Source organism: Dromaius novaehollandiae, unplaced genomic scaffold (assembly GCF_036370855.1).
Source record: "Dromaius novaehollandiae isolate bDroNov1 unplaced genomic scaffold, bDroNov1.hap1 HAP1_SCAFFOLD_93, whole genome shotgun sequence".
In the NCBI taxonomy this organism is placed as follows: domain Eukaryota; kingdom Metazoa; phylum Chordata; class Aves; order Casuariiformes; family Dromaiidae; genus Dromaius; species Dromaius novaehollandiae.
Window position 1 is genome coordinate 5,413 of NW_026991498.1, and position 19,826 is coordinate 25,238.

General features: G+C 46.2%; 1 protein-coding gene across 2 annotated transcripts in view; it reads right to left on the reverse strand.

Moving 5' to 3' along the window:
* Window positions 1-690: 690 nt before the first annotated feature.
* Window positions 691-19,826, reverse strand: part of LOC135326982 (SH2 domain-containing adapter protein B-like) — a 39,610-nt gene continuing 20,474 nt past the window's right edge. The window contains exons 2-3 of one of the 2 annotated variants that reach the window (XM_064504626.1): window positions 8,912-9,029; window positions 691-7,432 (exon numbers count right to left, since the gene is read on the reverse strand). In XM_064504626.1, coding sequence (XP_064360696.1) covers window positions 7,305-7,432; window positions 8,912-9,029 — 246 coding nt within the window. In that variant the 3' untranslated portion in view covers window positions 691-7,304. Of the gene's footprint in view, window positions 7,433-8,088; window positions 9,030-19,826 lie in introns of those variants that run through there. The other variant, XM_064504627.1, reaches the window with a different exon arrangement.

Below are 19,826 nucleotides of genomic sequence, written 5' to 3' on the forward strand. Positions count from 1 at the left end.
ATGCCAAATTTATTCCTATTAATTTTTATTTATGTGGAAAATGGGCCCATTTTGGAAAGCCAGAAATCATTTTCCCTACTGCAAAGGCAGCTGAGTTCCATTGTTGTCTTGCAGACCAAAGCAAAATGAGAATTTGCTCCTGGAAGTTGAAACTGGAGAAATGCAGGTGGGGTGGAAGGCGTGCTATCTTAGCTGTGGGGGTATTTAACCTGCTGGGACTATCTTCCCAGGGCTGTGCTGGCTTCTCCCTGCCTGACATTTGAACATCAAGACTGCGGGTTTTTTTGTTTGCTTTCTTTCCAGAGAAGTCCTATTTCAAATGGGAATTAATTTAGGGAGCACCTTTGGCCTGTGTCACATGGGGTGTCAGATTAGCTGCTCACAGTTTGGGACCCTCTGGTCTTTTAATCTCTGAATCCCTGTTCCAGGGAAAAACTGCTCAACTCACATGGTTTAAATGAAATCAGCATCAAAGCAGTTGATCAATTTATTAATGACACATAGTTAACCAGCAAGCAGTGAACTGTACATTCAGGATCAATATTGGTAATGCAGCAGATAGATAAACCACAACACTACACACTTTTAAAATGTTAATAAACACCTACATATTTCTAAAACCCTTCTATAACAAATCCAAAGCTAATCCCCCCCCCCATGCACCCCCCCCCCCAGCAGTGTGGGTTACAAGCACACCCCTCCTGTGGGAGCTGCGGGTGCTCCAGCTATAGGTGCACCCGTGCTGCTCCCTACAACCTGCTGATCCACATGCTGGTGAGAAAGCCCCCCCACGAGGCCTGTGCACACCTGAGGGGCGGGGTCCCTATGTGTTGTACCCTGTGCTGTCAGTCTGCTAACTGGATGCAGGTGCTCGCGGCATCCAACGGGGTGGGGTGGCTGCTCCGTCAGGCCTAGGCAGAGGTCGCGATGCCAGCGGGGCCACTTCTGGCAGTGCCAAAGGTGGTTTGACTGCTGCTCTGTTACCTACTTCTCTCCTTTCCCCAGTCACAAATTTTCTTCTTCTTTTACACTTCTTTTCAAGCTAACTCCTTAGTTTCAAAAGTCTCTTTGAAATTCCCCAGTTTAATCAAGCTGATGGTCATCTTCCTCTTTAACTTGATCAGTTTTGGACAAATGCCCTCTCAGACAGATTTGGGTGTCCCATTCACACATGCCATTTACTCACACATTCCTATTTTATCAGCTATAGTTATCCAGGACATTTTGTTGGGTGGGGGTGGGGGGGTGGCTGTGTGAGCATCCCCACTGACCACCATGAGGGCTATTTCAGATGTGCTGGAATTCTTACCTTGTGTCCACAGTAGTCACTAGCAGTTCAGGGGGCAGATGTCTGGTGGTGTGGAACCTCTAGTATTGAGGTAGGGCCAGGTGGGACCTCTAGACACTGGGTTGTGTCACAGGGCAAATGGAACTGAGGAACATTGTCTTGTGTGATTCAGTGTCCTCTGTCTTCACTCAAGCACTTCCCTGCTATCTGCAGGAAAGGCTGGTACGTGGCCCTGAGGACCAACAGTTATGCAGGTCTCACCCCTGGGCATGTGTGCCTACTGTGGTCTGGGGGGCTGATTGTGTGGGCAAGAGGTTTAGAACAGGGCTTGGAAGGCTCCTTCTGCCCAGAGCCTTTGAAAAGAAGTCAGATCTAGCTCCAAATACCTTCCTTCAACTGTTTAGTACACAGAGCATTTGCATCACAAAGAGTGCGAATAACATCCTTGCCATTAAGGACCTAATTCTCTTTAAGCTCCATTTTTTGGTACTTCAGTTTTGTGCTCTTTGGGAGAGCCATAGTTAGAAGGTGCCAAGGAACAGGAGGAATATACACTTAGGCTTCCCTTCTTAGAGGGTTTGCTTTAAATCTGCTGTTAAAACAATGCTGAGGTTCCACAAGGTTCCCCTCCTCTCTCCTAGCTTAGACAATTAATTCATTGAGCAGGGCTGGATGGATGTTTGCCCCCTGTGCTCTGTGGCCATCAGTGTATGTGCATTTCTGGGTTAGTCCACTATAGTGGGACTTTACAGAAATCATTTGGTCACTGTGAAGAGGCTCAAATTCTTCCCAAGTGCTGAAATCTACACTTCTTGTGGGGGTGGTGGGAGTGGGGGTCAAACTCTTTTTCAAAACTCGCCATGCTAAATACCAGTCCTGAAAGAAGAATGGGGGACTGTGCCCTTGTCAGCAGGAATCTGGGCATGCTGGGATGAAATGGAGTATGCATGGGAACAAACTGCCACCTGGCAGAAGAGGGTTTGGTTGAAGGTACAAAATCCACAGGGGCAAAAATGAATTGCAGAGCGAGTCAGAGTATAAATAAAAGGGAGCTAGCCAGTTTGCTCCTTCCTCCCCTGTCCACCAAGGGGAGGACACTTGTCTGGGACCCCAGCTGGCCACTGGGAAGAGTTTTCCCTTTCCCTTTCCCTTTCCCTTTCCCCTCTCTCTCTCCTTTATTTTCCCCAAAGGTAACTTACATTGTTAGAGTCAATGGATGCCATCAGCTACAGACCCTGCTAATAAGTCTTTGTGCGTGTGAATTTGTCTCAACCTCCTTTGTGCAATACATCTGCAGGTCTGCCTTCCCGTGTATCACAGGCTGGAGAATTGCACGTCATTATTCCTGTATTTAACCCAATAACCTGATATTCAACCCCCAGAAGGAACAAAGACAAGGCAAAGATGTGACACTGCTCCCATGCCTGTACCCAAACCAGCTGAGACTCACAACTAGAGCATGCAGCCCATCATGAAATGGTGGGCTGAGCAGGGGCCCCCCTTCCCCATCACGTAAGGAGGAGCTGTAACTTCTGAAGACTACTAGGCTCTTTATGTATGCTTTTCTTCAGTACCATTGAAGGCAAAAACACCAGCTACAGTTATTGTCAACTAGCTGTGCTTCAAAAAGACCCATTAATAAAACACTTGATGATTTTATATTCAGACTTTGAGCAGATGCATTGCAACGCCCCCCCCCCTCCCCCAATGCTATATCCCTAAAATACGAGGTGCAGATCCCACAACACTGTCTGGGCCATCTTCTTATTGCTACAGCTCTAGGTAATGCATTAGAAGGGTCTTCAAAGCACCAAATCCATTAAAAAGCATGTCCCCAGGGAAGCAAGAGAATCTGAAGGACGTAAGTTTAGCAGGCAGAAGATCACTGAATGTTGCCCTTAACCAAAAACTGCCTGACCATAAGACAACTGGAGACTTTCAGTTAATGCTGCTTTATCCTGCTATTCGGCCCATTGAATTATTTCATCATGGCTATCACCCAACAACTTCTGTGACACACAAGAGCATACACCATTCCACAAACTTCTAATTTTACAGGGGGAAAAGTGAATAAGCTATTGCTATTTTTCCTTCTGATGCTTTTATTTCTGGTTTTAGGCGTTTGGGAGCAGTGGGGGCCGGCTGCTCCACGAGGGAAGGTGAGCCAGGAGCCGAGCATGATAACAAGGCAGGCGCCAGCAGCGACCTCACCAACAAGGAGGCGGGATGCAGCGCGGCAAGTCCGGGTCAGGGCCAGGGCCAGAGACAGGGGCCAGGGCCAGACACAGCCCACTGCTCACCCGGCAAGTCCGTAGTGACGAGGCAGGCCCGGGCTCAAGCCAGGAAGCCGAGCCGGCGGGTCCGGGCCAGACTCGGGGAGGTAGGAGACCGGGCGCAGACACGGCTGCTGCACAGCTGCGACGTAGCACAGGCGGGGCCAGCGGTGCAGCCTCAGCTTAAAAGCGGCTCCCAAGGGCAAGGAGGGGCAGGGCCTTGCTCCTAGCTTGCTTCACAACAGCTCTTAGCAGCGAGGGAGCTGACCTTGGGCTCTGAAACTTTGGCACAAGCTCCCTGAAGACAGGACAATTGCACATGAGAATTTACCCAAGCCAGTGGACACATGTGGCCGACAGGAAAAGTCAGCTCCCTGTAAAAACATGGTGGTTCTTATTACATTCTTCCTTAGCATCAGACCTAACCTAGACCAAAGGAGGTGTTTCTCCTTCAGCAAGCCTTTCCAAACCTTGGCACAAGAGCCACTTTCTTATATCCAGCTTCACTGCAAGTCTTAAAAGACTCTATTTTGGGAGATATTATCAGCAGAGCAAACATTCAACCTAATTAAAGCCACTTCCACCATGGACAGCGTAGGATCAGATACACCAGTAAGTTAAGTCACCCACCTCAAGGTTTCTCATTTGATTAAAGTGCAGTTACAAACCAACTTCTTGGAGAACTATGTGGTACCAGGAAGAAAATAACAATACCAAGAAAATACCAACTGATGAGCAAGCAACTGGCTTTTGATAGTGACCAAAGATTGTTGCTGCAGATTGTAATTATCCTCCTCAAGCTCTGGAGCCAGTTAACACCATAATTGTGAGGCTCCACAGCTTTCAATAAGGAATAAGTTGAGATTCAGAAGAACTGACCACTTAGTATAGACAGCTTACATTCTCTTTTTAGTAGTAATTTTAGCTTCTCAAATTGGGGCCACAGGATTTTATTTTATATAGACATTTGCTCTTTGTTAATCCTCAAGACATCTTGCACAAACATTTTAGGCCCTAATTTTGAACTATTGCATCTAGTTTGATTCAACAGACTTGATTAAGAGTTGGAGTACATCTGTACACAGGGAAGGAGCAACCAAATGAGCTCCTTGGTTAATAACACATACAATTGACAAAAAAACCCACTTTGTTAGCTAACAGCATGTCATTCACAGCAGTAAAGAACAGATTGTTGACCTTGCTCAAAGGCTTTAACTTTACAGATATGTATGCAGGAAAAGTCTTAGAACTAAAGTTAGGCTGAAATAATTAAACTGAGTTGTGGGTTCTCTTCCAGAGTAGGAAGAGGTTATGGTGACCTCATTTGACCCTATTAAAAAGGAAAAGAAGGATATCATGCTATTTTTGGAGTTCAAACAGTTGGGGCTTCCTTGGGAAAATTGGTTTTGATTGGTACTAAGTGCAAGGTCAAGCTGCTTTGACACCAGCAATTTGAGGAGACTTTTCTACAGTTAAGCTATAACAACCTGCTACCTTTAAGATAAATACAGTATAAATATGAAAGATCTGTGAAACCAACAAATATTAAACACCCTAGAATGTTGCCTGTGTGATATAAAAATGTGAAATACATAAGAGAGATGGAGGGTTTTTAAGCTTTCTGCAAGACAGGGTCTCCAGACACCATGTTTCCCCACTCTGACAGATCATGTTAAAGGTAAACAAGGTAACAGGCTGAATGGAGAACAAGCTTTTTGATTTAAGCAATAAAAGGATGCGAGCTGATGCCTGAGTTCCTGCAAAAGTTTTTCTGGTATTATAATTGTTTCTGACAAGGTGCATTAAAACTAACCTAGAAAGAAAGGATAGCAAGCATTAAGGCATATTCCCCACTATCAGCCCACCAGACAGACTAGACCAGACCTTTGTACTCTGTATTTTTCATATTGCACCACTGAGGGCCTTAAACAAAAAGGTTTAAATCATAATTAAGCATGGAGACCAGCTCTGAATCTAGCAAAGACCCAGCAATATGTTTTATTTCCTCTACCTCTCCCAAAATGTATTCTGCTGCCGTTTGCAGATTTCCATTGTCTGGGATTAATTCATGCTCAAATACAGTCGTAATACAAAAGAAATTCACCAGATAAACTGAAGTCACAGAGATAGCCCTATAATGTGCTTTAACCCATTGTAATGGGCATGAGTTATAGTCTGCAAGTAGCAGGGGGCTGCAGTGGTGCCCCGTGTGGAAGAAGGCCATGAACTGTCCTGTGCTGGTGAAAAACAGCTCCAGCCAACTCTGAAACCGAAGTAAACAACAGTGGGAAAAAAAATCACACCCTAAAACTTTACCATCGCATGCCCCAATTCCAGCCAATCAGAGAAGCACATGGCACCCCTGCTCAAACATACTTAAGAAGGAAACTGGCAGCTGCTCAGGGCTGGAGACACACTCCTGGGGGGGACTGCAGCCCGTGGGCAACCCACACCAGAGCAGATACATTTAAGCCCAGAGTGGCAGAAAGAAATCATTGCACAAACCACCTCAACCTCCTACGCTACCCATTGCCTCACTGGAGGAATTTTGATGGACTGAGTGTAACCCACAGCAAAAATACAGAAGCTGAAACTGGGGAGGAGGGAGGATAGGTGTTTATGTAAATGTTTGTTTAATTGTTTGTGTCCTTCTTTTTCTCAATACCCAAATCAGTGATCAGAAGTTTGTGTTGATCAACAACAAATTAAGTAAAATTCCCCAACTTGAGACTGTTTGGCCCATGACACTCATCTGACAGCGCAGCAAGCATAATCTCACAAAAATTCAAAGCAGTAAACATTCTGAGACCAAACAAGACTGCATTAGGAATCTCTTCTTTAGAAAGGCTACTCTGGAATAGTTAACAATCCAAATTATAGCTTCCTTTATCCTCACACAGGAATCCAAAACTGAATCTTTAAAAGCTCTCAATAAAGAAGTTTTGGTTTTCATTTGTCAAGCAAAGCACAAAGGGGATATCTATAAGCACACATGCACAATTAAACAGGAGAGGATATAATCTACCGCCACTGAAGTTTGTGGGAAGATTCCCTCAATTTCCATGATCATTAAGGTAAGCCAAAAACAAACCAAATGTCCAGATCTCAAAGCACTAGGAAACTTCACAGAGATATCAAGCACTTTCTATCCAGTTCAATCAAAGGCAAATTAAGACCACTCAGCATTTGATTTTGTTAATTAGATTCCAGATTTGAAAACACCTTTAGCATCTAAGGTCTCTTAACATTTGCTTTATACCAATGTATGTGACCACAGTAGGCCTGCCAGTTCATCAGCTATGCCAAACACCAATTGGACCTAGAGGGTTGGAGAACACTCTCTTACAAATGCAAGGGTATGCAAATTCATTGCCCATCACCTTGGCCCAACCCACTCAATATTGTTCATATAACCATCCCATCTATTATAGCTAACCCATGAAAAGGAGCACACATTTGGGACAGGAGTTCATATTTGTGAAGACAGAAGTTAAGGCACTGCAAATTCAAACGAAAAGCCACATACATACATATTTCTAGTGGGGGGGGAGGGGAAGAGATGCTTCACCAATGCTATATAAGCAGCAAGAACCCATTTCAACCAATTTTTTTTCTGAGAGACTTTTTAGCTGAAATGAACAGAGTTACAGCAGTATATAAGGACCCTGAAAACTCTAGGATTCTGAAAGCTTCCAAATGAGGTAGCCTACAAGTCATTTTCTGTGCCTCTTCAAACACACTATTCAAAGGAAGAAACATAAGAACATTTGAATAAATAAAAAATAAATAAAAAAGAGGATTATTGCATCCAACAGCTTCCTCTTCCCTCTCTGATTACTCTCTACTGAGATGTATGGGCCCAATTCAGGAGCTGTTGATATAAAAGGAAAAAGCACAATCAACCCTGCTGAGCAATATAGCAATGCGCCACCAATCCCGTGTCAGGGCCCTGAGTGCCGCCCCTCCCCCCGCCCAAGGTTTAGCTGCCTGGGCTCAGGACCAACTTCGATACAGTGCAGGTGTCCAGCCTCAAAGAGAGCTCTTTGAGAAAGCTCTGGTAAGAAGCCTCAGCAGGGGCTTCTCCCCCGCCTTTGCTCAGGAGCTGCATTTAAGCTCAGGCCCTCACCCTTGGTCCCTGCCTGAGCTATGTTGCAGCCATGCCTGTACCTGGCCATGTACCCTGCTGATCTGCACCCCGACCCTCTGACTTGACTTACTGGCTTGACCTTGGACCTGCCTTGCCTAAACTGTGGCTGACCATGGTTATCATCATCATACCTGCTTTACTCTTCTTGTTTGGGTCCTGTGGGACGGCGCCCTGTCAGTGAGGGCACTGCCCTGCCTGTGCTGGGGTCACCCTCAGCTCCCAGCTCCCCTTCCCTTGGGAAGCAGCCTGCTCCCTGCTGCTTCCTGACACCCTGCATGAGACAGATGATAAACGGCTCTACCATCCAAACCAGAGGCTCCATCTGACTTCATTGTCACAATAGATAGACACGACCCATGACTCCACAGGCACACTGGCTCTCTGGCACAAAAGCAAATAATTTGTAGTTTATTAAGGTAAATGTGATTTGACTAAGTCAGTATTTCTTAAGTGCGGAGGACATGGCCCCAGGCCTCCCAGAAAAGCTTGTAGACTGAAAAGCCAAAGGGTAGGAAAGGGCTGTACAGAATACAAGGACAACACACAGATAACAACTAGTCACATAGTAATAGGGTTTAAGCAACATTTTGTCCGTACTCCTACAATGCTACCACCACAAAACACTTCCCTACATGATGACAGAGAAAGCAGACTGCCAATGAGCAATTGAAGGATCACAGGTGTGCTCAGGGGTCCTGTTTGGGCCACAGAAACAGAAAAATGGAGCATTAGAGGAGCAAGGCAGAAAGCTACATGAGGAGGTAGCTTCACAGCCCTACTACAGCTAAAACTCAAACAGGAAGCTTTAACCAGATGGAGAAGAAAGCTTACAGGCAAACTCATTAGTCTGCTTTCAACCAAACTACTGCAGCATCATGCTTCAGACAGCCCTACTACATACACAGATGAGAACCTTTCCATCTGCACACAAGGCAACATGCACTCCAACTCCCAGGGCTCATATCACTGTCATCTTCCTAGAACATGGCCCAAAATATTCATATACAATACTCAGGTCTAGAGCAATATTTAGGTACCAAGGTAGGCATGAAATGTCTACATAGTGTCCATTGTTGACTGTCTAAGCATCTTCAAAGCAGTTTCACACACCCAAAGGACATCAGTACAACTGCTATAAGAACATTCATATGAACTACCACAAAATTAAACCTCATATATACATGCATAACTCTCTCTTCTTACCAGTCATTATCCTCTGGGCTTCATACGGTTCCATATAGCCAGTGTCCTCCCCCTTTCCCATTTTGTTCAACTCACTTTTGGCATCAAATGGATCTGAGTAATCATCTGCTATCGAAACCTGAAAGAGAGGAAAAACGACCATTACTGGAATCACCTTTGAGACCTGCAAGCTAGAATTAAGCAATACTATCATCAGTACCCTGAAAGCAAGAAGATGAAGAGGTTTGCACAACTGCATCCCACCCCCCAAAAAAGCCCTTGGTTCAGAGGACATAAACACACAATCACTATAAATAAGCTGCTAATTGGAGCTGAAGTAGAAGCATGCTTATGCTTGCTCCTGCTCATCAAACCAGAAACGTCACAATGGCAGACTTCACTTTCAAGAAACATTTACCAACTAGCACAAAACCTGGAATAATTGGAGTCTGGCAAGCTAGGAAGATCTGAACACTCGGCATTATTCAATCCAAGGAAATTAGCTTGTCACGGCTCCACCTTTGAAATAAAATATTCGGCAGGTGGCTGAAGAGACCATTGGTGATGTCGGTTTGGTGTAGTATAGAAATGGCACCTCCATGGAGAGCAGGAGGGCTTTGAAGAGCTCCCATGCCTAAGTCCATGGTTCAAAGACCATGTTTACTTGCACTTTGTGAAACCAGAGGACAAGATGCAGCAAAGAGAAAGTATCTGTCAAACAGAAGAACTAGCCCCTCTCATCCATAAGGAAACTAGAAAACATTAAGACAGAACCTCATCCCTTACCCTGCACTACCTTCCTTGGTGGCTGCCTGGAACGTCATAACCAGTACGGCTCACACAACAGGTGATGTAGACCCTTTATGCAGCCACTAAGAAGCATTCCTCCCTATGAATGAATAGGCCAAAATGATTTTGTTTCCTAGCAGCTGACAAGACAGTCAAGACAGAAAATGAGATCTCCTTGTGAGAGTTATTGCAGAGCACATGGCAGAGATGCAATATAGGAGTATCTGAGAAGTACCACGGACACAGAGCTTGAAACAGAGAAAGAGGCCGAAGACCATCTAGCCAGAAAGCACAGGAGAAGAATCGCATCCTGTTCATCAGTATCAGGACAGTAGTTAAAGGCCAACTTCCATACAAGATAAGAAGTGACAGGCACTCCACCCCCCAACTTCCAACAGAAGTGATGCCTCCCTCACTTCTGGTCACATGACCTACTTGCCCTGGGGGGTCCCTCCCCATTTCCAGTCACATAGCCCTTTATCCCCAAAGTGCCTTCCCCTCCCTTCCATTTGCATGACCTTCCCTTCCCCCTTAAGTCCTCTCTTTGCCATGCTTCTTGCAGAAGTCACCTTTTTGTTTAGCCCAGAAGTATGTCAAAGGCCCTTAGAGTGAGAAAGTCCTCCCTCTGCCCTTGTGATTTGTCCCAGAATCCCCCAGGGTTATCACCACTTTGACACAGCCATACCCCATGTAATCTCAGAACTCCCTGCAGTTGGTTGGCAGTTGAAGCCCCACCTTCTTGTTTACCCTGGAAGTATGTCTAGTGCCCTTATATATATATATATATATATATACACATATATATACACACACACACACACAAATGCATAAATATATGCACAAATAGGTATAAATATATAGATTTATACCATATATATGCACACATTTTAATACATAATTTAATACACACATCAATAGGCATAAAGTTTGCTTAATAAGAGAAACTAAACTTTAATAATTAAGTTTAAATATGAATAGAAAGAAAATTAGATGAAAAGAAAATACCAGATCAAGGCCACTGTTTTCCAAGTCTGCTGAACAAGTGCTAACATGTCAGGGGTGGGGTGAGTTGGAGCAGGTGTGGGGCAAGGGACCAATCCTGTGAGTCTGACCAAGAGGCCCCGTCACCTGGCCCCAAACCAACCGGATGACCTTACAGTGTTACTGGGGCAGTCTTTTGTCTTTGTGCTGTGTTGCAAGATACAGGCAACACTGCTCACTAAAAGGGAAAGCCAGAACAAAAAAACCCAACTTCATAGGAACACGTGCGTGGGGACAATAAGGACAAGCCCCAAGGGGGTTTCCGAAAAAGACCACGTGCATCAGAAAAGATGAAGGTTGGCCTGGCAGTTAAGAAAAAGAAGATTGATGTGAGTGTGAGTTGGGGGGGGCTCCCTTTGCTCACATCTGTGAGTGAGCTTACAGGTACTTGTAATACCATTAAGGTGCACAGGCTTGCGCTATGTGTGCTTCCTTATCCTTAGGTCTGCACAGATTTTACAGTATGTTTTCAAAACATAGGCTCAGCTGATCGGGTAGAAGACAACATCGTTGTGTGAACTGTTTTCATTTCTGGAAAAAGGCTGAAGATGCCAGCCGCCACCCCTGATGCCCGATTTATAAAGCTTCTTTGACCATGACTTAAATTGATTGTCTGGTGCTTGATTTCTTACATGTGTGTAGTGGCAGCGTGTTACTAGACATGTCTACGCCACAGCATCTGTTAAAAGATGTTTACTATGCTCCTGGGGAGGTAAGAAGCTTTGGGGGTACAAATCCCGATGGTGTTAAACTCATCTTAATGGTGATAGGCATGTTATCCAAACATACCTGGGCCATGGGCTTAAAAGGCAAGATGGATTTCAAAATAGCTGGGGCTCTTAAAACCATTTTTATCAGGGGACTCGCCTCAGAAATTACAGACCAACTGGGGAGGGGGGATCTAAACCAGCCTTTAAACAAGCTGTTAAAGCGGTATAACTTTCACCGCCTTGTTACTAATAACGAAGTGAAAGCATCCATTGTGGAGCCTTTTAACAGGATGCTAAAACCCAAGACATGGAGATACTTCAGTGTGCAACACTTTTTGCTATGGGGACGTGTTATCAGAATTTATAAAGAGCTATAACCACAGCTTCCAGAGACCTATCAGAGGCAGGCCTGTGGACATGAACCCTTTAAACTCTGCGAGGGTTTGGAAAACCGTGGATGGGGATTGGTTTAAAAATAAAGAAACTACGCTCAGAAAGGGAGACGACGTCAGGGTGTCTAGATCAGAAGAGAGATTTGAGACTGGTTATGAGCAGACGTTTACAGATGAAATTTTCATAGTAGCTGAAATGGTGAGAAAGGATCAAATGCCCACATACCGCTTAATAGACTACAGTCACAAAGCTATCGAGGGGGTGCTTTATCCCAGAGAACTTCAAAAAGTGAACCCTGATGAGGACAGTTTGCAGAATTGAGAAGATCCTTGTTGTAAAAGGGAAAGGGAGAAAGAAACAGCTGTTGGTGAAGTGGCATGGCTGCCCCAGAAATGTAACAGCTAGATAGAAGCCTCCCAAGTCCACAACATTTAGCACTTATGGCTTGGGCGTTGGGGGGGGGGGGAGGAGGAGGAGGACGAGGACAAAGATGACGACGACGATGACAACTTACAGTGGTTTTTACATCATGCTTCTCAGCAATGCCTGCACCAGGATTTTCCCACAGAACACCAACTTGAACCTCACCATAGAGCTGGTGAGGCCCCTGGAGCTCTCAGGCAAGTGGGAGGTGGGGCTGGCAGAAATGCAGTACCCGCACAGCTGGAATAACATCAACAAAGACACTGCCTTTGAAATAGGGCTGCTGGGTGAGACGTGGCATTCTACTCTGTGGCCAGGTTTATTATCCATCCATCCCCCTGTTGCTGGAACACGTGAACTGTCTTATTAGCCCCCACAACACAGCTTCAGCCGTAGACCCTCCAGCCATAGGTGTGGTCTATGATCCCCTGACTAGAAAAGCAAAGCTTAAAACAGATAAAAATCCTTGCACTTTTTGTACGGCTGGGGAGCTAGCACATATTTTGGGGGCTGCCACTAAGAAATTTCCCTTTGCGGCAGACATCTCTGGAGGGTTTAACGTGCTCTACCTCGTCACAGATCTTGTAGAGCACCAGCTGATCAGACGCTTCTCGGTTCCATTGTTGCACTATGTTTTGACTGGCGGTAATAGCGAGATCGTTATGGTGATGCACAATAAGCCACATTATGTGTTGATGTGCTGTCAGGTCACGGACACGATCGGCACTGAAATAAAGACCGACCAGAGCAAGCACGTCTCATTTTGCTTCGGGAAGGTGATCGTGAAGTTGCATCTGCTTCTCCAGAAGGCTCTGATAACTTAAGAAAGCATATCAACATGGTGGTGGTAAAGAATTATGGGGACCCGTCCTTGTACATGAATTATTACAGAGCCCAAGCTGCCAACGGTCTCCCTGGTTTTCAGGGCATTCCTGTGATGCACGGGGCTGGTGCAAGAGGTACATTCCGCAGCCACTTTAGAAAGACCGTACCACTTTCAAAAAGGGTTGTGGAAATCATTAAACCTCACGTTAAAAGTGCTGCTCAGAACATTGCCAAAGATGTAATTGGACACATCTCCCAGGCTGTTCCAGACAAGTTGGAAATATCAGCAAAGCAGGAGGGTTCAAGGGCTTGTCTATATTCCAAAAAAAGAGCTTTAAAAGACAAAGAGTATCACCATGCCCCCAGAAAGAAGGCCCACCTCAACCCTTTAAAAGAAAAAAGAAGGGTGGCGCCAGGCATCATTTTGGCCAGGCCAAGAAGGAGGAAAGAACAAGCCATACTGACTGGTGCAAAAGAAATGAGAAACCCAGAGAAAGACAGACCGTTCTGCCACTAGGAAAGGCTACATCTTTCAACAGGGATGACTTTTGTTCACAGCTGCTCGGAAGAATGTACCAAATCAGAGCTGGATTTGTTTGAAGTGTCCCCGACGCAAACCAGCACTGAGAAAGCCTCTTCCTTGAGGTGACTCCGCTTTTGGCTATTGCTGAGTCCGCACCCGTGGACTTTTGCATAGCGGGGAATGGGGAAGATTACATAGATCTGAATGTGCACTCTGCTGTACCTTTGCCGCAAGACTGTAAAAGCTGATGGGTCTGACCTCGGTGCCGGTGAGGCTGTGGGCCTCATGAATTACCAGACGGCATATATTTTTAGCCAGTTGGATGTCAGGCTGGGGGGACCGGCTTACAAGCTGGAGTAACGACTGTTATCCCCACTGCGTATTCATTGAGTTGCTTCTCAATTACAGTCGTGACACGCTGTCCAAACACTTCTCCACAGGGCTGTTCTACAAAGACACAGCTGGGCAGCAGGAAGAGGTCACGCTGGATGGCATTAGTAATCGGGGTTTAGGCAATGCTCGGCTCTGACGGCCCAGAGCAGGAGGATCGAACTGTTGGGACCCCTCCACAGCAAACCGTTATTTCGAGACAAGCTTCTGCTGAATGGCGCAGACGTAAGAATTAAGCCAACTCACAGCAAAGACAGCTTTTGTTTGATGAGCTCCCCAGGGTCAGGGGCCTGCAAGCTGGTTATCACCTATGCCTCGCTGTTTGTGAAGAAAGTGCGGGTGGCACCTGGGGTGCATTTGGGGCACGCTGAGGCTTTGCTCACGGCCAGCGCTAAGTACTCACTTGACCGGATGGGCATGAAAGCGTTCAGCATACTGGCCAGCAGCCGTGTCAGCAACCAGGAAAACTTAGTTCTGGGACAACTACCCAAGCTTGTTGTTACTGGGTTTGTGAATAACAATGCTTTTAGCAGCAATTATGCTAAGAACCTTTTCAACTTTAAACATTACGATATAAACCTTGCGGCCCTGTCAATGGATGGTGAACAAACCCAGCGAAGCCACTGCAACCCGGTTTTGAGAACGGCTGCTGCGCGAGAGAATACATGCAGCTCATTCAGATGATCAGCAGCTGTATGAAGGATCGTTCCCTGCTGGTTGACAGGGAAGAGTTTGCCCGTGGCTATACTCTGTTCGCCTTCGACGTGTCTGCAGCCCAAGAATGCATTGACCACTATGCCCTGATTAAAACAGGGATCCTGAGAGCAGAAATGTGCTTTGCAGGGGCTCTGACCGCCAGCATTAACGTGATCATGTACAGCGTATTTAACAACGTGATGGAGAGAAACTGGAGGAGTCATGTACTTTTCAACTGCATGTGAAGATGAACACCTTGTGGATCTTGAATATTGCTCAGCATGATCTTCCTGTGCAGGGACCACCCCAGTTTGTCATGTAATGCTTCTGCACTGCTTAACAGTTCTGCGTCTGTCAGAGCCCTCACTGCCGTAAGCGCTGTGAGACTCCCAGCAAAACAGAGGTTAGTATCCCTGTTATTTAGAGCAATTAAATAATGCCGCTTCTTTTTGAAAAATTTAGAATTGGGGATAGACTGTATGGTTCTGCATACCCACCCCCAACCACTTTTACAATAACTGTGGTCAGGTGGAAAGTCTGATCAAAAAAACAAATCTCCCTTTGAATTTGCAGGAGATTACTGACCCATTCTAAAAGTTTTGCTGCATTTATATAGCTTAAATTGATCATGGGGGACTATAAAGAGTCATGCATGCTGACAGCTTCAAGATGGAGCTAAGCTTAGGCAACAGGTTCAAACAGCTGGCGTAAGCAGGCAAAGAATTGATCTACACCCCACACGATTGCTTCATAAGCTTCTGTGGTAGGTGAAAAAAAGCTTAAATTATGAATGCTAACAGATGGCAGATAATTGGGCGGATGCGTGCGTGTAAGTGAACTTTTGAACTCTCAAGTACAAGCCTGCTACTTGCTAGCTGCAAACAGTATGGGCTGGCTATAAATTTTGATAACAGCTGGACTAAACAAAAGTGGCATGTCCTGAATCCTGCAATTAATAAAGAGACATGAGACAGAACCACCAATTAGGGGGCTGATCATGCACTGTGCTGGGGGCCCCAAAGGCTTGTGGGTTTGGAAAGAAGAAGGTGAAGATCCTGGCTGGAGGAAAGATCCTGGAAGTAGGGGGAAGATTCTGGAGATGGGGGAGATGCAGGGAGAGAAGTGATGGGGGATACCCAGGGACCTTGGCTGGTAACACCCGAGACTGGTAAATGCAAGCAACTGCACAGCATGAAACCAGCACAACTTTCTACCTGACCTTCCTGGACCAGCAGCGATCTCCCTGATGGGAAGGGAAATCGAGACCCAGTGAATGTGATGTTGAAGGGGGGACGAGTGAGTGAGTGCACGCATGAAATAAGTACGGTAAAAGCTCTGATCTCGTTGGTTCTTAAATAAACCCCACTATCCAGATCCACTACGGCTTGTCGATTACTCTGTCTCGCCCGTGACAGCTTCATGAAGCAATACCTGGTCTAAATTAGCAAATCTGTATTTTTCCATGTGTCCTCTAGCCTTGAACCTCTGGATTGACCATTCCCACTGCCACATGTGTTCCATATAAGCCAAAGACTGTGCTACCTTCCTCTCCCCTGGGGCATTTGGGTTTGGGGGTAAAGTTGGACTTTCAAATGACACTTTGGGGTTATGGACTGCATCCAATGGCCCCTTGTGGGGGGTTGTCCACATTCTGAGATGGTGGGAGCACGGCCTCCTGCTCTTCAAGGGGGCAAAATGCCCTGGAAGTCCCCTCCATGAGGTCATTGTCTGCCCTAGCAGGAGACATGGGCACTAACCAATCAGGTTCAGAAAAGCAGTTTGCACTTGAGGGGTCTTGTTGTAAGCTTAACCCTTTGCCAACAAGATGCTTGTAGTGCTGCAAAATCCATTTAGCTTTACTAATGAGTAGCCTTTGCTGTAATTGTGATTTTTGCTTCATGAGTCTGTGAAATGCGGCACCAGACTTAGCAACACAACCAGCATTTTTACAAACCCTGTTCCATCTGCCACTCCTCTATATCTGGTAATAATCATGGTCTTTGAGTGCTGAAAAACCATCCTCACTGTTTCTGCCATGGTTGTGGTCTCTGAGAGCATGCTTGAGGAGGCTGTGTCCCAAAGACTGCAGCCTGTTGCTTCCACAGTAATCGTGGTCTAACAAAACAACATTGTTCAGATCCTCAGTCTTCTGCTTCTTATTATTTGCATTGTTGATGTAAGGATAAGGAAACAGCTATAGCACAAGCATGTAGGGTATAATGGTACCATTATGCCATTCATAATGGTAAGCTCACTCACAGCCATGGTCAGTTTTCTGTTTCTTATATGCCAGACCAACCTTCATTTCTCCTTGTGTGCATGGTATTTTTTGGAGTCTCCCTTGATGCTCTTTCTTATGTTCCCCACGCACATGTTCCTGTGAATTTTACTTTTTGTTCCGGCTTTCTATTTTTCTATGAATTGTTAAGTGTATCTTGCAGCACAGAGCAAAGGCCAAAGGCTGACACAGTAATACCGTACGACCAGCAGACTGAGATGGTTATGAGGGCCTCTTCTTTGCCTGGTGTTGGAGGTAGTTGGGGACTTCTTGATGAGACACACAGGCTTGTCCCCTTAGCCCTCACCCCCTCCAGCTCACCCCCACCCTGGACATCTTAGAACATGTGCTGCAGCCTTCTGCGATGGAGACCCCAACTGTAAGCTCACTCAGAGGTGCAGAAAATCAGGACATGCCACTTGGCAAAAAAAACCCAAAAAACAAAAAAACAGGCAATAATACATGTTCACAGAAGCTTAGCAACCAATCAGCATGCAACACTTGCACCTGATTAGGCATACTCCAATCAGCACCAATAGTATCATAAATGGGAACAACCATTAGGGAATTTGAGCAGGTCAGGGAATTTGAAAAGTATATAGTACTGGGGGGAAACCATGGCAAAAAAAAATCCTCATCATCCTCATCATCTCCAGCTGCACTGGAAAGGACGTCCAGAGGAGGACAGTCATCTCAGGACCCCATTGCTGCTCTTCCTGGCTGGCCACTGGGGAGAATTTTCCCTTTTCTTTTCCTCTCTCTGTTCTTTTTTTGTTTGTTTTTAAACTTTTCCCCAAAAAAGTAACTTTCACCATTAGAGTCAATGTATGCCATCAGCTACGGGCCCTGCTAATAAGTCTTTGTACATGCGAACCTGCCTCAACATCCTTTGTGCAACACAACCAATCGCAGGGAGTTCTGAGATCACATAGGATATGGCTGTGTCAAAATGGTGGTAATCCTGGGGATTCTGGAACAGATCACATGGGCAAAGGGAGGCCCTCCTGGTCCTAAGGGTCCTTGATGTACTTCTGGGGTAAACAAAATGGTGACTTCCACAGGAAGCATGGCAAGAAGAGGACTTTGGTGGGGAGGTCATATGAATGGAAGCGAGGAGCAGAGACTTTGGGCGGGGGAGGGGAGGGAATGCTCACGTGACCAGAAGTGAGGGAGGCATCACTTCTGTTGGAAGCAGGGGGGGGGGGGGGGTGTGGAGTGCCTGTCGCTTCTTATCTTGTATGGAAGTTGGCCTTTAACTACTGTCGTCACCAAGACAGACGCAGGATTCTCCAAACTCTGGTCTGTCTCTAACCCTTTGCCCAATGGGACTTGTCATGTCACTGTATGCCTTGAAGTTAAAGAAGGAGGATATTCGGAGGTTGGATGGTGTGTAAAGACCTGGGAGGCCAGCGTGAGTGCCGTGAACAGCGCTTTTTTCCAGGGCCAATAAGTACAGTCCACTGGAGTGGATGTGGCAGAACTTAACCCTCAGATAGCAACGTAGAGCAGAATTATGCTTGATATTGTGGTGGTATTAAGGGCCCTGGTTTAGGCACTAGCACAAGGCACTGTATGGACACACACAAGCCAGAGGGCAGCCCCTCTGGAAGCCCAAGCACCCTGAACTTGGGGATACGCCAAAGTGATTATTTTGAGCTATGGAAGAGGATCTCCCATTACACACACACAACCCCAGAGCCTGTGCTCCCAGTGCAGGTGACAGAGTTTTGGTGGTGGTGCATTTTTGCTTTTCTGACAAATATTTTGCTGACCCCATCTTTCCCTCCCACCCTCTTCACCTGCACTTGAAATAGCCCTAGGCTACTGTAGGCTGTGTTTGCTTTGTTACTAGCATCACTAAGACAAATTTCAAGGCCTTACTGTTAGCAACTGTGACTGTCATTTTTCAAAAGAGGCACAGACTCAGCTGCCAAAAGGCCATGGGCCCTCTCAGTTCCCGAGCAGTGAGAGGGAACAATTTAAAGCATGAGGGAAATCATCTCCAGCAACTAAGACAGTAAAGCTGCAGGGATTGTCTGGAGAGCCTTTCATGACAAATGGCATCTGGTTCCCACTGCCTTTCACATGCAGGGTGCTTCATTCCACATCCTATTCTGAGAGCTGAGTGGTGCTGGTCCCTTGCCATCCCCCACCCCCTCTTTCTGTGGTGTGTATCTGGTTTATGGACCTGATTTGCATTAGAAAGGAGACACATGGCTGTTAAATATAGCGCTGGGGGGGGGGGGGGGGAGGTCGCTCTTCAGCTTTTCAACACTTGGCCGCAGGTGACTGCAGGGTTAAATTCAGAGAAATTCTGTCTCATCTGAGCACTCAGCCACTGGAATACCTCTGCAATAAGGGAAGCAACCCCTGCATCAGGAATTGTCTGCAGACGCTGCTGGTCTGGATGGAGGGGGAGCCCAGTGCCACCACATTGACTATGCTTTACAGTCTGAGCTCCCTTCCACTCCTTTGGGCAATGCAGTCTAAGGGCTGGAGCAAGGGGAGGGTGGGGTGCACTCATTTTCCAACTCTGCCCGTTGAGTCACGGTGTGATTTGGGCTGAGTCATTCGTTGCTGCTATGCATGTTTATCAGTTTCCCCTCCTTAGGGACAGTGGAGTAGCCCAGGGAGAGGAGGCAAAGAACTGCTGGGAGGGTGGCTGGTAGAGAAGGGGTTGGCAAAAGCCCACCTTTCTGGGACAACACTGCAGCCTCCCAGAAGGAACCAAAAGGCCTTTGACAAGATTAGAGGTATCATTGTGCGACTAAGGACAGGTCATTGCTGCAGAATCGGCTTGTTTTGGGCGGCCCAAACCTCAAAGATGCCCCATTCATGGCCAACCTCAATAATTTCATGTAATTCCTG